The following is a 17,307-nucleotide window of genomic DNA, read 5'->3' as shown; positions in this document are numbered from 1 at the left end:
AAGATTCAAACCTCTGCCAGACCACCTGCCTCTGTATTTCCAGGGTTGAGATACAGAAGCGGAACACACATAGATCCAGACGGTCAGTTCACATAGCTTGGCTTCACCTCTTCATGCTTCTCTAAAATGTGCAAAATCCTTCTTCAACTGAGCCAAGAAAGGCAGGCTCATCTGATGCATATCCTTGCTGCTGAGATAGCTGCTTCCTGGGGGTGCCTCTTCCTGGTCCAGCAGCCAAAGCCCTCTAGCCCTGAGGGGTGCCTGGGTAAAGTGACTTTCCCACAGCCCTAGAGGTGTGATGCTCCTCTTCAGGGAATTCCCAGTAGGTTGGTGTTGTTGGAACAGAGAGCTTGATACACTAACCACCAGGGGTAAGACTGCAGAGCCAGAGTCATAAAGAGCTGGCAGGCCAGGCCAAGAAGGCTGGCTTCGTCCTTTCAGGCCAGGGATGGTTTAATCATGCACAGTAACTCAAATCGATTGATAACCTTTGCCTACAACATGCTGAGGCAGGATCCTGAGAAGGATCCTGAGACTCTCTGGGCTATGAACAAGACCTCTGCTAACTACCAACGGCTATCACGAGGGCGAGATCAACAGGTGGGCACGTGTGCCACTCATTTGTTGTCTCTGCTAGAGATGATGGGAAGGCTTTGAACCCTATTGAACAGAGAAGTAAAATTGCCCAAGATCACCAAGGCCTGCTCCCTGATGGCAGAGCCAAGACTGGAGCCCAGGCAGACTGACTACACAGCCTGGCCTGTCAGGTGCTTCACTATTAGCATGTATGAGATTTGGACCCATCCACTGACATCTTGTTATATGGCATTTACTTGGGGTAGCGTGACTCCTGCACCAGAGTTCTCAGAGGATCTCTTTAATGCCACTTAGGGTCACCTTAACTAGCGAGGTCTAGGGGATACTGAACAGAAGGACCTTGAGACATCACCACACCAAAGTCTAGAAGGCTTTTAGTAGAAGGATCTCTTTTTGGTCTTATTTCTACTATCTCTTTGTGAAGATTATAGAACAGCTAGTCTTATCAAGCTTAAAGACACTTTGAAAGCAAAATCTCATTCTGGAACAAACAACATTTTCAGTAGCCAAAAAAAATGCATCATGCCATTATTTATACCTGTAAACTTGTTCAAAAGTGAGATTAATGTCCGGTTTGTTCAACACCATGCCAGAGAGATAGTATTTCCAATTCTCATTTAGTAAATATGGGGTGTCCAAAATCTAGAACAAATTGAAAAAAGCTATTTTGAAAGATGCTTTTATACTAATATGCATACACATAATAAAATATTCTGTTAAATATATTTGGGGGTTTTCAGATCATGATTTTCTTCATTGGTTTCCAATTTAAAACAAGAAAATAATAGTGTGATCATAATAAACTGCCCAATGGGGGCAGTTCTTACTGATACTTCAGTAAGAATTACTGAAACTGCTTTTTTTTTGAAGAACATTTCCCTTTCTTTTTTTTTTTTTTAAGATTTTATTTATTCATTCATGAGAAACAGACAGAGACAGAGGCAGAGACACAGGCAAAGGGAGAAGTAGGCTCCGTGCAGGGAACCCGATGTGGGACTCGATCCCAGATCTCCAGGATCATGCCCTGGGCTGAAGGCGGCGCTAAACCGCTGAGCCACCGGGGCTGCCCTGAGAGAACATCTCTCTTAGTAAGACAGGGACATTAGAAATAAGAGAAGAATTGACAACTTGATTCAGAATAGCCTATAGAAAGCCATAAAACAGTTGGCCCATCTCTTTACTCCTTTACTCTAGACAAAATGAATTAAAACTTGCATATTCTCTCACTTAACATCATATATTTAAGATGGCTAATATATCATATATCTTAATGAGCTCCTTAATGCATGACCATGTATGTGCTTGAGGAATGTAAATGTTTTCAAAATATCCCTCTATTTTTAAAGAATTCCACTTTAGCAATTTAACACAGCATGGAACATGAAGTCTGGCTTGCTGATCGCTATTATTTTTTTTATCAAGAGGCCAAACAGACATAATTTGACAAATCGACACTCCCAATTTAATTTTCCTCAGCCAACTGAAAAATTAAAATACCATGACAACAGCAGCACCCGTATAGCTCAGTCAGTTAAGCATCTGCCTTCAGATCAGGTCATGATCCTGAGGTCCTGGGATCGAGCCCCATGTCAGGGTCCCTGCTCAGTGGGAAGCCTGCTTCTTCCTCTCCCTCTGCCCCTCACCCTACTAATGTTTCCATGCGCTCACATGTGCACACTTTTTCTTTCTCAAATAAGTAAATTAAAAAATCTTTAAAAAATAAAATAAAATTCCATGACAACTGGTTACCTGCATAGTTCCTCACCGGATTTCATAACAGATATGAAGTGGAAAAGTATATACAATAAAACAGGAAAACAAATATATTTTAAAAGCCAGAATGTAGAAAAAAGCACCAGAAAGCCAGAGTGAAAAGACTGGCACATAGACCCAAACCTCCTCATTAACTAATGAAGCTGAACTGAGAAGCGGTCCCGATGAGCCCACAGGACTCAGTTTCAAGAGAAAGTGGAGCCCAAATTCATTTCTCAATGGTCTCCTCAGACGTCCACCAGGGACGATACTTGGCCACAAGGCATGGAATTTGTTGGTGTCTCTCACTTCAAATTGAAGGCCTCACACCATCTGTATGGGCAATTGTCATTTGAGAGACTCTTTAAAATGTCAGAAACTTCCTGGGGTACCCCTCCTCAAGAATTTTCTTTCCCAGCTTATTACAATCCACACTGATGAGGACGCTTCAAGTCCTGGTACTCATTTCACTTGACGTTCGAGAAACAATACTACCACAGTTATTTGCTCTAATTGAAGGAATCTTAACTTAGTGAATTAAGAAACCAAACTGCTCATCTTTCTGACCCCACAAGATACAGAGACATCAGAATTTCCACTGAAGGCATATCCCATCGGGCCCAGAAGTCATACTTAACCTGGAATAGTTTCCTGTTCTGGTAAGGCTCACAGACCAGTTTTTCCATGTTTCCACCGATGACAAACGTGAGCACCACAATGGTCATCAGTATCCAACAAAAGAGGAAACTGATTCCAACTCCGCTGGAAAACAAAACCAAAACCAAAACGGAAATAAAGTTTGGAATTCTACAGTAAACCATTCAACATTCAGGGGCACCTGGTTCAGTTGGTAGAGTGTGTGACCCTTGATCTCCGGGTTATGAGTTCAAGCCCCACGTCAGATGTAGGGAGTACTTTAAAAAAACACACAACAAAAAACTAGAGATCCAGTATTACCTGCTGGTCCTTGCTAATGCTACCTATGCAGTGTAGGAAACAGACCGAGAGCCTTTGCTCTGTGCAGGTTAAGGGACCGACCCTGCCTGCTCAGGAGGGGACAGGAAGCCATAGGCACTGGGATCTGTGGGCCGCACACACGTATTTAGGGAAGGCTTAGACTCTGCTCTCCTTGCAGCCAGCACGGTGCTTCAGACATGGTCTCTGGGGTCAGGGGGGTGAAGCTGCGGGGACACGGGGAGGGGCGGCGTTCTGAGGGGGGCACGCACCGCTGGGAGTCTGAAAGGGGCCAACGTGGCTCTGCATCCAGAGGGAGGGCTGGGGGGGCGCGAAGGCAGCCTTCGGGGGGGGCAGGCGGGGTGCACGGGACGGGACGGGGCCTGGCTGGTCCAGGAGGGCAGGCTGCTGCGGGCCTTGAAGCGCAGGAGGAACATAAGCCCGGTTCTCTCTGAGGAAGAACATTCTCGGCAGAGTGTGCACCACAGGACGGACAGTGGCGACCACTGAGGAGGCTGTTGTCAGCCCTGGGCGGTGGCCCGATGTGGCTGGAGGCAGGGGAGAGAAGTGAGACGGGAGAGGAGATGGGACAGGGGAGGCGGACCCCGCGGGATGTGCTGGGGATGCTGCGAGGAAGGGCCAGGCTGAAGCTGGGGCTTGGCAGCAGGGAAGGAGATGCCGGGGCCCAGGAAGGGAAGAGAGGTGCGACCTGGTCCTGCTCCCCCTGCCCCCCCATGATACGTGCGGGGGATGTTGGGGGGGAGTCGGCTGCGTCTGGAGCACACATATGTGGGTGCCAGGCCTGCAGGAGGCAATCAAATGCTTAGACGTGACCACTGGACCCTGGGGCTGACGCTGGAGGGAGAAGCACACTTGGGCTGGGCCTGGGGGACTTGACTGCTGGAGGAGCAGGTGAGTAGGGCAAGCAGCACACAAGACACACAAGACTGCTAAGGAGAGTTGCAATGTAGGAAAGAAAGCACCAGGCCCACAGTCACTGAAGGGAAAACAAAGGTGTGTCTGCAGGGGGAGAGAGTGGGCAGCGGTCCCAAACACTGCAGGGAGGGCATGCACGTTCCAGAAGAAGTAAAGGAAGTCCTCTGGCTGGAAGCCTAGAGGCCACTGAGGACCTGAGGGCAGGGGAGTGGCCTGGGCAGGGCATGGAGATAAGGAAAACCAGAGGAAGCAAACACCATTATTTCCAGAAGTCCGTGCAGGGAAGGGCGTGAGAGGGAAGAAGGGGTGTTGGGAGGTTTTCTGTTTTCACGTTTAAAGAGGGGAGAGAGCAGAACATGTTTAGTGTTGAGAAGCAAGTCTAGGGGGAGGGGAAGAGGAGAAGGAGGATGCAAGAGAGGGCAGACTGACCCATGGAAGGCTTGGGGCAGTGTGCAGGGATGGGATTGGGAAACGCAGGTGGGACAGGCCCAGATGGGAGACATCCCTCTGCATGTGGCACCATATGTGTGTGGACACAGCACCACCGGCGCCTTGGGAAGTTGTTTTGGTTTTTATTTTCTTTGTGAAGAAGGTGGTAAAGCCTTCTACTAAGAGAGGGGGAACATGAGGAGGATGGATATACCAGAGTGAAAAAAGCCATTGAGGAAGGAAGGAAGGAAGGAAGGAAGGAAGGAAGGAAGGAAGGAAGGAAGGAAGGAAAGAAGGGAGGGAGGGAGGGAGGGAAGGAAGGAAAGAAGGAAGGGGGAAGGTAAGGATGGAAGAAACTTGTAGGGCTCTGAAGGATCCATTTGAGGTAGGAATAAAATTCTGTAGGGACGCCAACGTGCCCCATGGTGTGACTTTTCTCTAGGGTGCTCAGTTACTCAGGTGTAGAAGACACAGACAGAGCAGAGTGTTGAATCTGTCTAGGTGGAATAGCCAGATCATCACTGATGATTGTACCGTCACTGGTACAAACAGGAAGGACCCTCAGAAGCACATAGGCTGATGGACTTAGAAACAACAGCCTCCCTTTCTAAGGGCATGAATCTGCCCAGTGGATAGACTTAAGGCGCAATTACAAATATTTGTCTGGTTTGGATGAAATAAATAGCAAGATCTGCTCATTGCAGGGGCCTCTCTCAGCTTGAATTTCTCTGACCTAAGAGGCTTTTGAGGTCAGGGAGAGTATAAAGAAGGGGAACACGTGTGAAGCGTATGCCAGTCACCATAGTTTAACCGTGTGCCTGAGCATGTGTGTGTATTGGAGTCACAAAAATCATCAAAACCTTTGAAAGAATGCTTCAAAACAACAAGCTACTCTAAATAGCTTATTGTTAGCATTTCCAGCCTTTGTTTCCTAAATATGCATCTATCTAGATAAAAAACACACCACACCCAAGGCCTGTCACTCAGATACAAGGGCTAATGTGTGCTCAAAGTGTTGAAAAGAAGGAGAAGTAAAACCAGAATAAGAAAAATAACATGCGGCAGCCCCGGTGGCCCAGTGGTTTAGCGCCACCTTCTGCCCGGGGTATGATCCTGGAGACTGGGGATGAAGTCCCACATCAGGCTCCCTGCGTGGGCCTGCTTCTCCCTCTGCCTGTGTCTCTGCCTCTTTCTCTCTCTGTGTCTGTCATGAATAAATAAATAAAATCTTTAATAAAAAAAAAGAAAAATAACATGCAATAGGAGTTAATTAGGATGTACACAGGCTCAGTGGTGACAGGGACTAAAAGGCTAGTGTAGCTAGACCAGAAATGAGATTTGTAGATCATATTATGATAGTTTGTCTTTATTCTTAGAGCAACAGAAAGCCACTAAAGTGTTTTAAGCAGAGGGATCACATGAGCAGATTTAGATGTTTGAAAACACTACCATGGGTGTCGGATAGAGAAGAGTTTAGAATGGTCAGTGGATGCAGGTAAATCAGTAAGAGGATACACAGTTGAGATAAAATGGTATCTTCGATTGGGGTGTTGGGAGTAGAGAAAGAGAATGGGTTGATAACATTCTTAGAATGTTAAAAAAAAAATCAATGAGATTGGTATTAAGTTAGATAAGGGAGTGGAGCCAAGGGAATTTTAAGGTTCACCTCCAAATTTCACGAAGTAGTTTAGATGTCCCAGGAAAATAAAAAATTCCCATATTGACTTGAATTCTATGTTTTTAATATCATTACCTAGAACTTCAATGTCCAAAGCTCCTAGTCACAAAGAGCTATTGAGCACTTGAAATGTCGCTACTCCAAATAAAGATGTGTCATAACTGTGCAATACACACTGAATTTCAGAGTCTTAGTAGAGAAAAAAAGAATATAGACTACACCTCAGTAATTTTATACTGATTGAAAGTTGAAATGATAATGTTTTGGATGTTATAGGTTAAATAAAACTATTAAATTTTTTTTTATTAAAATTTTTTAAAAAAGAAAAAGAACATGCAATAAAGACTGCATGTGGCCAGTAAAAGCAAAAATATTTATTATCTGGACCTTTATAGAAACGTGTGCTGACTCCTAAATCTACACAGTTATGGTAGTGACGTGTGCATAATCTCGTGAGCTCCTGTCAATCATCTTAGGGACTCTGGTCAACAATCCAAGGTAGACAACCTGGTTACATTTCAGTGACCCCAGGATCTCTCACTCTTTGGTGGCTGACCTTGGTGTCATTCCCAATGCATCACTATTATAACTAAAAGTGCAAGAACACTTCCCTGCTTGTGATGCTTTGTCCACAGCTGGGTTCTTCTTCCTAAAAACGGATCCCCTAAAATGGAGATGACTTGGCCAAGGAGATTGTTGTGTCTTTCTGGCCCCAACTACAGCCTGACAAACTGTTTTCTGAAATATCTATGACTGTTGAACTGCCACCGGTGTGTACATGTGGCCCATTTTGTGACACCCATGGCCATGCTGGGTATTAGCTTTTCTTCAAAGCTCCAGATAATCTGAGCGTGGTTTTGCAAGAGCTAAAACTGGAAGTTTCACAGTGGGCTTCAGTACAAGAGCTTGTTGTTTTCTTTGTACCTGGGTTAGGTCTCCTTACCTCAAGGGAGACCTTCCATGTGCCCCTGAGACAGATGTACATTCCTACTGTATCCCATCCAGTCCCTAATGTGCTCCCTAGACCCTCAGAAGACAGAGTATCAGAGCAAAGCCAGGCCTTTCTACTTTTCCTCCTGCCAGTTCTTTCACTAGGAGCTCCCTGGGAAATAAGGATTCTTGCTTGGTTTTTGAAGAGACCATGCTCTTCAATGGATGGCGTCACTGTTTTTAAGAACAGGTGGTGTTATGGTTGTAGCTGAACAAAATACACTCTTTCTTGTTCCTACAATCAAATAAATAGTTTTTAAGAGGGAATTACATTCATCTAATCAGTTTGACTACACTAACTATACTTGTACCATTTTCCTCCTTTATAATTATCCAGTTGTTTACCAGATGTCTCAAGAGACATGGAAGCACAGCAAACATGAATTCCATGCTAAGTGGTAGGTGTCAACAATGCACCTGAAGTGCATTGGCCAGCATTTTTCCTACCATGTGATAAAGCCCTTCATTCCCAAGCCATGGGCTTCCATGTGACTTTGTCTCTTCACAGATTCCTTAGTCTGCAGAGGTGAGAATTATACCCAAATTGAAGTAATTTTAGACTCCATCTCACTGCTCATGATTCCCCTGTTTCTTTTATCTTCAAAGCCAGATAGCATATATTTTGGCTTCGACTCTTAAAAAATGTGCAAAATAGAATTCTATGAGAAGTGCAGCTTTTCAGAGCAAGGTGCTCCCTCCCACCAAGCAGTTAAAAAGATGTGGTGCATAGACTCACCTTGAAACACTGACAAAACAGCCAAGTACCAGGATTAGTAAAATCTGGACATTAAACTCATTTTCTATCTAAACTATTTTGTATCTGTACACAATCTGTAATCGTGAACAGATACAAAATGGCAGGGCCATATACTCTTCCTTGCTGGGTTAATTTCTTAAGTGTAGGTATGTGAGCACACAGCCTTTTCCATGCATGGAGTGCTGTTCACTTGTGTCCGATTCTGGCAGATTCCCGTGTTGTTAGCTTCAAGGTTGTTTGGAAGGCTCTTTGTGGCTGTGTTAATGCTAATAAAAGCTGTACTCTACTGGAGGCTACGGGTTTGAGGGAAAGGCCTTACCATCATGACTCAACAGTCTAATTAATTATTGTAGTGACCCAATGTTTGAAAAAGCACGTTAATGCACAACACTTGCTGACCAGCTTCTCCCAGCCTGCTACTAGTGATACAAGCAGAGAAATGAGAACATGGCTGAGATTTTGATTCTCCATTGCTCCATGAACTTGTTCTAAAGCTTTACCTTCCTCTCCAGCCCCATCACACACCCCGCTGCTTATTCTTGATATACTTACTGGAAAAGAAAATGTCAACTTGGAAGCCATACAGCTTCCTCTCTGAGGTGCATTCAAAGCTTCTACCTCTGCCTCCTACTTGACATTTCTGGCTCCATCTCCAGTCACACCCAGCTCATGCCCTCTGTGCTTTGTCACATCCTGGTGAAGGTTTTTTGTTTGTTTGTTTCAAAAATATGAGCTTGGGTATGAATGTCTTTGAGGTAGGGACAATTGCTCCAGTGTTCTGCAGGTTTGCCTCTCGCTGATACCCCACACCTGCTCTTATCACTAATTTAGGTTACGTGTCAAAATCCTAAGGGTGCCGGGTCAACAATCCCTTTGCTGAATCAAGTTTCCAGTTTCAAAGTAAACAAGCTAATGATACTGCTGACCACAGAGAACAGTGTTTGATACCAGGCCAATCCTCAGCAAGTTTCTGGTGAATAAATAAATGGATGGATGGAGGGAGGCAGGGAGGGGGTGGCAGGGAGAGAGAGAAAATACAACAGGAATCAAGAAAGCAAGCTTAGAAATAATTTAGCTACAGAGCAGCCCACCATCTATAGATGCTGCATTTCAGCTTGTCTATCAAAGTACAATTTAGAGTTTTCTTTTACTTTTTTACACTTGGCGGGATTTCCCAAACCGACGAAAGGTACAATCACACGGGGATACCTGCTCCACTGGAACCCAGAACACTCAGCGCAGAGGCCACTGGCTTCGTGCCATCTGCTCTCCCACCTACATTTTCACCCCCCACGTGGCAAGGAAGAGCAAACACTCACACCATGAGAAAGATGCCCCCGGTGTTTGAGACGCAGCCTCGTCTGGTCGGGGTGGCATGCCGGTCATAGCCAAATGTGCCACACATCAAGCCCAGGTAATAAAAGACGACTATGAGGGTCAGCAAACAGCAGACAATCAGGCCACCCAGCCACCTGGTGAAGCAAGCACGGTGTTATTATACATAAAAGAGGTGGCACTGTTATAACACAAAAGCTGTCAGACTAGGGCTGGAGCAGGTGAGAAATACTTGGCAATCAAATATCAGATTCCCCTGTTAATTCCTCGGAGAGTAACACTGTAGTGACAGGATCCCTTCTCACCCCTAGTCCTCCAACCCAACCAGCAGGAAATTTTAATTTTTATCTTGGTTTTGAAGAACTCTGTCTCGCTCACTGGTCGGGAGACGATTGCTTCCTTCTGTTGTTTCATTTCTGTGGGGCTCCTAAAGCAGGGTTTACCCAGGTTCTCCAAAGCTACTGATAACCGTACCCCTTCAGATCTGTAAGTCCTGTCAAGGTCCCCGATGCTGTGAGCACTTGTTATAATGATGACGAGATGTGGACAGATCATGACTAGATAACAGATAAAGAAATATCAGGCTCTTTTCCCTGGTCTTTCTCTAAAATGCTTGGTAGTTGCAAGAATTATTAGGGAAAGGGGGCATCGTGTTCTTTGCTGAACCAGAAACTCTACATGGGGAGTGCGCTGAATACTTTAGAATTTACAAGCATCCTAAATCAAGTGCCTGTAGAATACAAATCTCAGTTTTGTAATGGTCCTGTGAGACATTTTAGGATAATGGATCCTCAATTAGGTCTTAGTGGCATTCCCGGAATGAACAACAACCTTTTCCAGGAGCTGAGGAGCATTCAAGGCTAGAAATGCTTCCCAATCTTTAAAACGCTAAAAAATAAAGAATTTAGTTCTGCGACAAAAACTGCCACTGAAGCTTTTAATTAAATTAAGAGCAATTTTGATAATTATAATAGCCACCTGCACCCATTCTGTGGCATTTCGTTCCAGACACTGGAACCATGAGCCATGGAACCTCAGAAATCTTTTGCAGTTAATACATGCTTCATCTGCTTGGTTAGATTTCCTTTAAAAATAAGCTTCTAGTTCTCAGGGCAGGGGGAGCCCATGGTATAGACAGATAATTGTATCAATCTTTCCATTTGTGAAACTCTAACCTCTAATGATATTGTAAATTCATTGAGAAAGGGTCTGTCTTATGTTTGTCCTGACACCTGCTGGGATGGCCTAGCCGCAGTAAGAAAATGTCTTCATGATTACAGGGTAGTAATTAAGAGCATAGTCAGATGGGAGTTGAAAACCCATCTCTGCTACATTGCTGCTGACCTTGTGAAGGTTATTCCTCTCCTCTGAGCTTCAACTTGTCTGTGAAACAAGGTTACAAATAGGACACAACACGGCAGATTTTTTTTGTTTGTTTGTTTTTTTGAGTATTATGAGATATCCCACGAAACACACTTTGGAGGGCACAATGCAACTGTTTGTGAAATGCTAGCAATTATTGTTAGCATTTTATTATTTATCTTGGGGTCTTACATAACAAATACCAGAATAGGAAGAAAAGTCTCTGGAATCTCCATGAGTTTGGGCTGTAAGAATGATTCTGAAAGTGATGGGTGGTGGGGCTGAGCCTTTCAGAGAGGAGAGCACATCTTATCTCATGTGGTCCTTGAAATTCCTCAAGTCTGTGAGTCCATGGCTCCCTAGCACTCCCGCCTGAGATGTCCACTGTCGTCTCCAGGGCCAAACCCCACTGCTAACATTTTCTAATGCAGCAATCAACAGCTGAGGACCACAGCTGCTTCCCTGAGCTCTTGAGCAATTTACTCGTTTCAAGGAAAATCTTTCTGTGAGAACAAAGCTCTACATGTTTATTTTTTAAGCCAATGAAAAGAAGAATATTATTCAAATGCTCTCCTTAATTACTTTCGGGCTTTAAAATAATTTTACATGTGTTAGATAGTTATGACTAAGATTCTAGAAGCCATTAATGATGTCAAAATGGCAAGTTACTGACTACTAGGCTCAAGAACTTTCTTGAGCCATTTTTAAAAAATACATAATATATGAGTTTGCATACCATCCTTGTGCAGGTCCATGCTAATCTTTCTTGTCTAGTTCCAACTTTAGTATATGCACTGCCAAAGCGAGCACTCCAACTTTTTAAATAAACATAAACTAGGGTTAACACCTATCGGGCTATGGGCTCTTTGTACGATCTTCTCTCATAAGATGATGATCCTAGTTATCATATCAGATTTCTATTCTGTTCCAGAGCAAGGTTAGCTCTCTAGTTTGCCAGCTCCAGGGGGGCACTCACCTGTACGAATCATACTCTTCCAACGTGGGCAAATTGCGGTGAATGTAAGTTTCAGTGTCATTAATATAACCTATGAAATCTGACAGCTTATCCTGAATAGGAATCTGTTCGCTCATATTTTCAATATCTGAGCCAAGGGAATTCAAGGTCCTTTTGACATCTGAAAACAAATATATCCAGGTTATGCATTTTCAAAACTACGGGGAAACAGAAACTTTGTTTTTGGAACAAAAATGAAGAGCTTCAACCACTTTTTGAGTTTTCCCCATGTTATGTATGTGTTTCAAACGTGGAAAGGTTCTACAACAAGCATGAATGTAGCCAAGACCATCAAAGAGCAATTACTTAACAAAACGGCAAGCTATGAGCGTTGACTTTTAATGACATGGTGCTGAAGTCAAGCCAGAGTTTTCCTCTGCTACTTATTTCACTAAAGAAATAGAATGAACCTTGGTGACTAAAACATATGGCATGCCTACCACAGACCAGGCACTTTTATAAATGTTAACTCATTTATCCCACTGGGGTAGATATTCTTATTCCTATTTTATGAAGTGAGCCAGAAGGCTATTGAGGTTAAACTACTTGCCTATAGGTCTTTTTTTTTTTTCCAGAAAGTGCTAGAAATAGGATTGAACCCCGGGTTTGTCTAACTCCAAAGCTTCGGTTAAATGATTTTGGAAAAAATAAATTTAATAAGGAATAGCATTCAGGAACACTATAATTCACCAGGAACCATTTTTTGAACAAGCGAGCCCCGGGCGACATTTTTGTTCAAACTGTATGTGACTCCTACAAATTAAGACTTGTTAAAGTACACCTGTGTCTCTCATATGTAGATAGCAATGTATTCCCAGTGGTCAAAGAGTTTCTTAGTAACATCCATCCTAACCTTTCTGAGAGAAGATAAGTTCTAAGTTTCTGGGAAGTGTGTCCACTGTGACAAGTCCTGGGATCAAGGTTACCTAGGACATGGGCATCACCTAACTCAGTGCTCACACAGGTATGAAGTTGCCACTATCCACAGTGATTCTTGACACAGATGTCCTAAGAACGTGCTAATCAGTTAAGTGTTCACTGATCCTGAAAAGGGAGATAAATCTCTTTGCAGCAGCAGAGACAAGGTGAACTGTTCTCACAATGTGATCCCAGGGCTCCTGGTGAATTTCGGATGGCAGATGGTTGCATGAATCAAATGGAATTACATAAGATGGTGGGGATCTTTTTCAAAGTGTGTTGTTCACACAGAGCTCCTAGGAGAAGACTACCCACAGTGTCTCAATTCTCTTCCACCTGTGTCCAAAAGCCTGAGGATCCTCAACAAGGTGACTTGGTGGATCTCTTCTTTACCTCTAGGATTTTTGGGAGTTTGAGAGATGTGGTTTGCAGACTCTCCCTCACCTATGAACATTCCCTAGAATCAGAAATAGGTTTTTTCTGCTTCTCAGGCTGTCCTGCCCTCCCATATGACAGAACTCCCTGGCCCTGCCAGCTTGGGTGACCATCATGGCCGGCGTCCTCTCTCCCCAAATACTTCCCTCGGGGTCTAGTTTAGATGTTGCTTCCTCCAGGAAGCATTCCACTAGCCTTTCCCACCTTGGATCCCTTGCACATACCTTGTCATGTCTCTAGAGTGTGGGAAAATGCATCTGTTTACATGCCCAGCTGAAGGGCCGGCAGGGATCATGCTTTATTCATCTCCCACCCCCTAAGCCCAGCAGAGCCTGGCACACAGTAGGCACTCAAGATATGTGTGCAGGGTAGGGCCGAGTGATCAAAACATGGGAGCGGGATCCCTGGGTGGCGCAGCGGTTTGGCGCCTGCCCTTGGCCCAGGGCGCGATCCTGGAGACCCGGGATCGAGTCCCACATCGGGCTCCCGGTGCATGGAGCCTGCTTCTCCCTCTGCCTGTGTCTCTGCCTCTCTCTCTCTCTCTCTGTGACTATCATGAAAAATAAATAAATAAATATTTAAAAAAAAAAAAAAACAAAAAAAAAAAACATGGGAGCAAAGGGTTTTTATTTTTTTGGAAAGACATGAAAATAAGCAATGGATATTCAGGCTAATGGAGTTGATACCCGCCCAGACCTGGGAAAACTCTGGCTTGTGTTTAGGCAATGACACTGTGTGCAATGGACCTCGCTCACGCATACTGCACACCTTGCTTTGCCAGACTTACAGGGGAGGGCTGCATGTATTGGCAGAAGAGGTCCAGAAAGGGGGAACAAAAAAAAGTAAACACAGAAATTAGTAAGCAGGTGGCTATCAGACACACAGCATGTGTTAGCCTTCAGAAGCTAGCATAGGAAACTGAGAACTTCATCTTTAATATCCTAATATTTTAAAGTAGAATCTTAGGTGAAACAAAAAGGAACCCACAAAACATCTAAAGCACTATGTGAAATGCTTTTCACCCGAAGCCTTAATGGATTGAGAGAACACTATTACAGGAAAAAAAATCAAATATTTCTAACACAACATTTTAAAACTGCTTGGTCAACAGATAAAAGGAAGCACAGGGAAGATGATTTAAAAGGAGAAAAATCTCATATAGCTTCAGAGATTTCTTCTTTAAGCAAATAACCCACGTCTATTGTCATTGCTACACAAAAAACTGTTTACACCTCACTCTTTCTCTGCACATTTACCCCAAATATCATAACCCAAATACAGTGTGATTCAATCATTTAAGACTAGTAGAATTCTCCCAAATATCAGTCTTGCTTCTCCAAAATCATAAGCAACCTTAAGAGCCTAAGATACCATTACAGCAGCATCGGAAGGCAGATAAATATTTTCCTAAAAAGACAAATCCTTATACATAGTATCCCTGGGAAAACTTTTTTCACTTTTTTTTAAAGAAAATATAATAACCTACAGTTTTCCCCCAGTGAAACCAATCAAAGTGTGACCTCCCTAGTTCATCTATGGCTGTCCTTAGCTTTGACAGTTCATGACAACGACAAGGACTCATCACTACAGTGTGGCCCTTGATCTTGCAGCCTCCACCTAGCAGGATGATATTAATCAGAGTTCAAGAGGATTATTATTTCTTAAAATCTAAATCACTGTGTGAAGATGGCACATTTAGAAAGCTCTGATGCTCATTTAATTTTCCAGATTAGTGAGAGATTATTTTTAAGAGGGGGAAAAAGTATAGTTCTTAACAATATGATTTTTTTGGTATTAATTATCTAATTCTTAACACAGAGAGAAACAAAATGAGTTCAAACTCTGATTCTCACCTGATACGATGTCTGTGGTTTGATTTTGCACCATCTCAGGAATATCATTAAAGGATTTATAGCCCTAGAAAATAGTTCAAAGTAAATTGATATACATAGTGAGTAGAAAGGCAATTAACAAGTACTCAGTTTTCAGCAAAGTGTGGAATAGAGAAGCAAAGTAATAATGTTAACAGTCATATTAAGCCTGAAATCATAACCATATGGCCATCAAAAGATCACTAAAAAATTCCCCTTTAGAGAGGGCTTTCTCTTTAAATTGTATCTATCAAAGATCCTGCTAAAAGTCTTCTGCTTTTAAACTTTTAACTCATGTCATCTATACTAGCATTTCTCAATGGGGGGGAGGGGATTTTGTCCTCCAGGAGACATTCGGCAATGTCTGGAGATGTTCTGGTCATCACGACAGTGGCCCTGGGTGATCAGGGACCTGGGTGTTAGTAAATAGCCCAAAAACATGGGACAACCTCCACCACAGGAAATTATCAACAATGTCAACAGTGCTGATGTTGAGAAGCTCTGATCTGTACAATGATCCTCATGCAGGTAGAAAGTGAGTTTCCAAAACAAGAGTCAGTTTGTTAACGAAACAAGAGTCATGGCAGTTAACTAAGTCTAGTCTCACAGAACACACAGCTTATAGAGGATACACATTTTAGTGAGACTAAAGTGAAAACAAAAACAGCCAAGCCAAGCTATGTCATTTTGGGGCTAAATCTGGGATAAGAAGATGTCATTATTTCCAAGTAATTCAACTGAACAGACAGCGTTTCCTCTGGAAGTGGTTTATTTTGTGTTTCTTAGCTGTCTGCTGGTGTATTTAGCCATCTGCTGGGGAACACTGTATCAATTACAGCTTGTTATGGACTGAATGTCTGCATAGCCCTGCCTCCTGTCCCTGGCATCACACACTGAAATCCTAATCCTGAACATGAGTGATGGTATGAGGAGGTGGGGCCTTCTGGAGGTGATTAGGTCAGGAGAGTGAAGCCTCTTGAAGGGTCTCTTGCTAGAACTCGATCGTGCTGACCCCCTAATCTTGGACTTCCAGCTGCCAGAACTGAGAAATAAATTTCTCTTGTTGAGAAGCTACCCAGCCTGTGATAGGCTTTTAGAGCACTCCGATCTAGGTTATAGACGTTATAAGATTTATGGTGCCAGCAAGTGAGTTTGGCATGGTAACGTCAATGCCAGGAAAAGAACATCCACCACTTCTGTTTCCTCAGCGGTAACTAAGCTACCAGCACACGGGTGCTTGTTGGATTAGTGTACACCTGACCCCTCTGCATTTATCTGCATTTGGACTTGTGGTGGTCACTCACTGTAAGAGGTTTTATGGCCGAAGGGGCCTTACAGATCTCCTGGGTCAAGTCCCTCATTTAACAAATGAGGGGACACTGGAATGGAAAGACCAAGAGTTTCTCATGACTTGTTGGAGGTGATGTTTAATTTTGTCAGTAAGTAGGTGTTTAATAGATAACTGATGATCTTTTTATACCCATGCTCAAAGTCAGAGTCAAGTGCCCTGCAGGCCCAGGGCACTCTCATCAAATCATAATCTACAAAGGAATATTTATTGTGCACTCAACATATAGGCTAAAGAAACAGCAATAACTGGTAGGCTATCAGGGAAATAATGATGTGCTAGACCAACATAGCTCTTGTTCTTTTTAGGGTTTACACTCCAGTGGGACGATAGAGACATTAAAGCAATAATTGCAGTCATGAGGACATTAACAAAGAATATGTGTGGTGCTGGAAGAATGTATTTAAAAGGATGTGACTTGGTCAAGATGCCCAGGAAAGGCTTCATTGAGAAAGCGATACTGGGGGCACAAGGGTGGTTCAGTTGGCGAAGAGTCTGACTCTTGATTTTGGCTCAGATCATGATCTTGGAATGGTATGATGGAGCCCTATGTTAGCTTCTGAGCTCACAGGGGAGTCTTTTTTTAAAATATTTTATTTATTTATTCATGAGAGAGAGAGAGAGAGAGAGAGAGAGGCAGAGACATAGGCAGAGGGAGAAGCAGGCTCCATGCTGGGAGCTCAATGTGGGACTTGATCCTGGGACTCCAGGATCACGCCCTGGGCTGAAGGCAGGCACTAAACCACTGAGCTACCCAGGCATTCCCACAGGGGAGTCTACTTGAGATTCTCTCTCTCCCTCTCCCTCTGCCCCTCCCCCTACTTACGTACACACTCTCTCTCTCTCTGTCTCTCAAATCAATCAACCAATCAATCTAGAAAGTGATACTGAATACTTTAAGAAGCTAGTACTTGGTAGCCTAAGTAGCGA

At 43.6% G+C, this 17,307-nt stretch overlaps 1 protein-coding gene and 1 non-coding gene across 19 annotated transcripts in view; both read right to left on the bottom strand.

Annotated features, from left to right (window-relative positions):
* The window catches only part of PROM1 (prominin 1), a 133,276-nt gene that overhangs the window by 18,128 nt on the left and 97,841 nt on the right, over positions 1 to 17,307 (bottom strand). For all 18 annotated transcript variants that reach the window (XM_035714228.2, XM_025437328.3, XM_049108596.1 and 15 more), the window contains 5 exons: positions 15,012 to 15,075; positions 11,767 to 11,926; positions 9,413 to 9,565; positions 2,988 to 3,111; positions 1,136 to 1,239 (listed from right to left, as the gene is read on the bottom strand). In XM_035714228.2, coding sequence (XP_035570121.1) covers positions 1,136 to 1,239; positions 2,988 to 3,111; positions 9,413 to 9,565; positions 11,767 to 11,926; positions 15,012 to 15,075 — 605 coding nt within the window. The remainder of the gene's footprint in view (positions 1 to 1,135; positions 1,240 to 2,987; positions 3,112 to 9,412; positions 9,566 to 11,766; positions 11,927 to 15,011; positions 15,076 to 17,307) is intronic.
* Positions 11,498 to 11,600, bottom strand: LOC112654185 (U6 spliceosomal RNA). Its single transcript, XR_003132849.1, has one exon. It is a non-coding gene; the product is annotated as a U6 spliceosomal RNA (small nuclear RNA).

This window comes from Canis lupus, chromosome 3, assembly GCF_003254725.2.
Source record: "Canis lupus dingo isolate Sandy chromosome 3, ASM325472v2, whole genome shotgun sequence".
Lineage (NCBI taxonomy): Eukaryota > Metazoa > Chordata > Mammalia > Carnivora > Canidae > Canis > Canis lupus.
The sequence above is the reverse complement of the archived record's forward strand: the minus strand, read 5'-3'. Positions and strand labels throughout refer to the sequence as shown.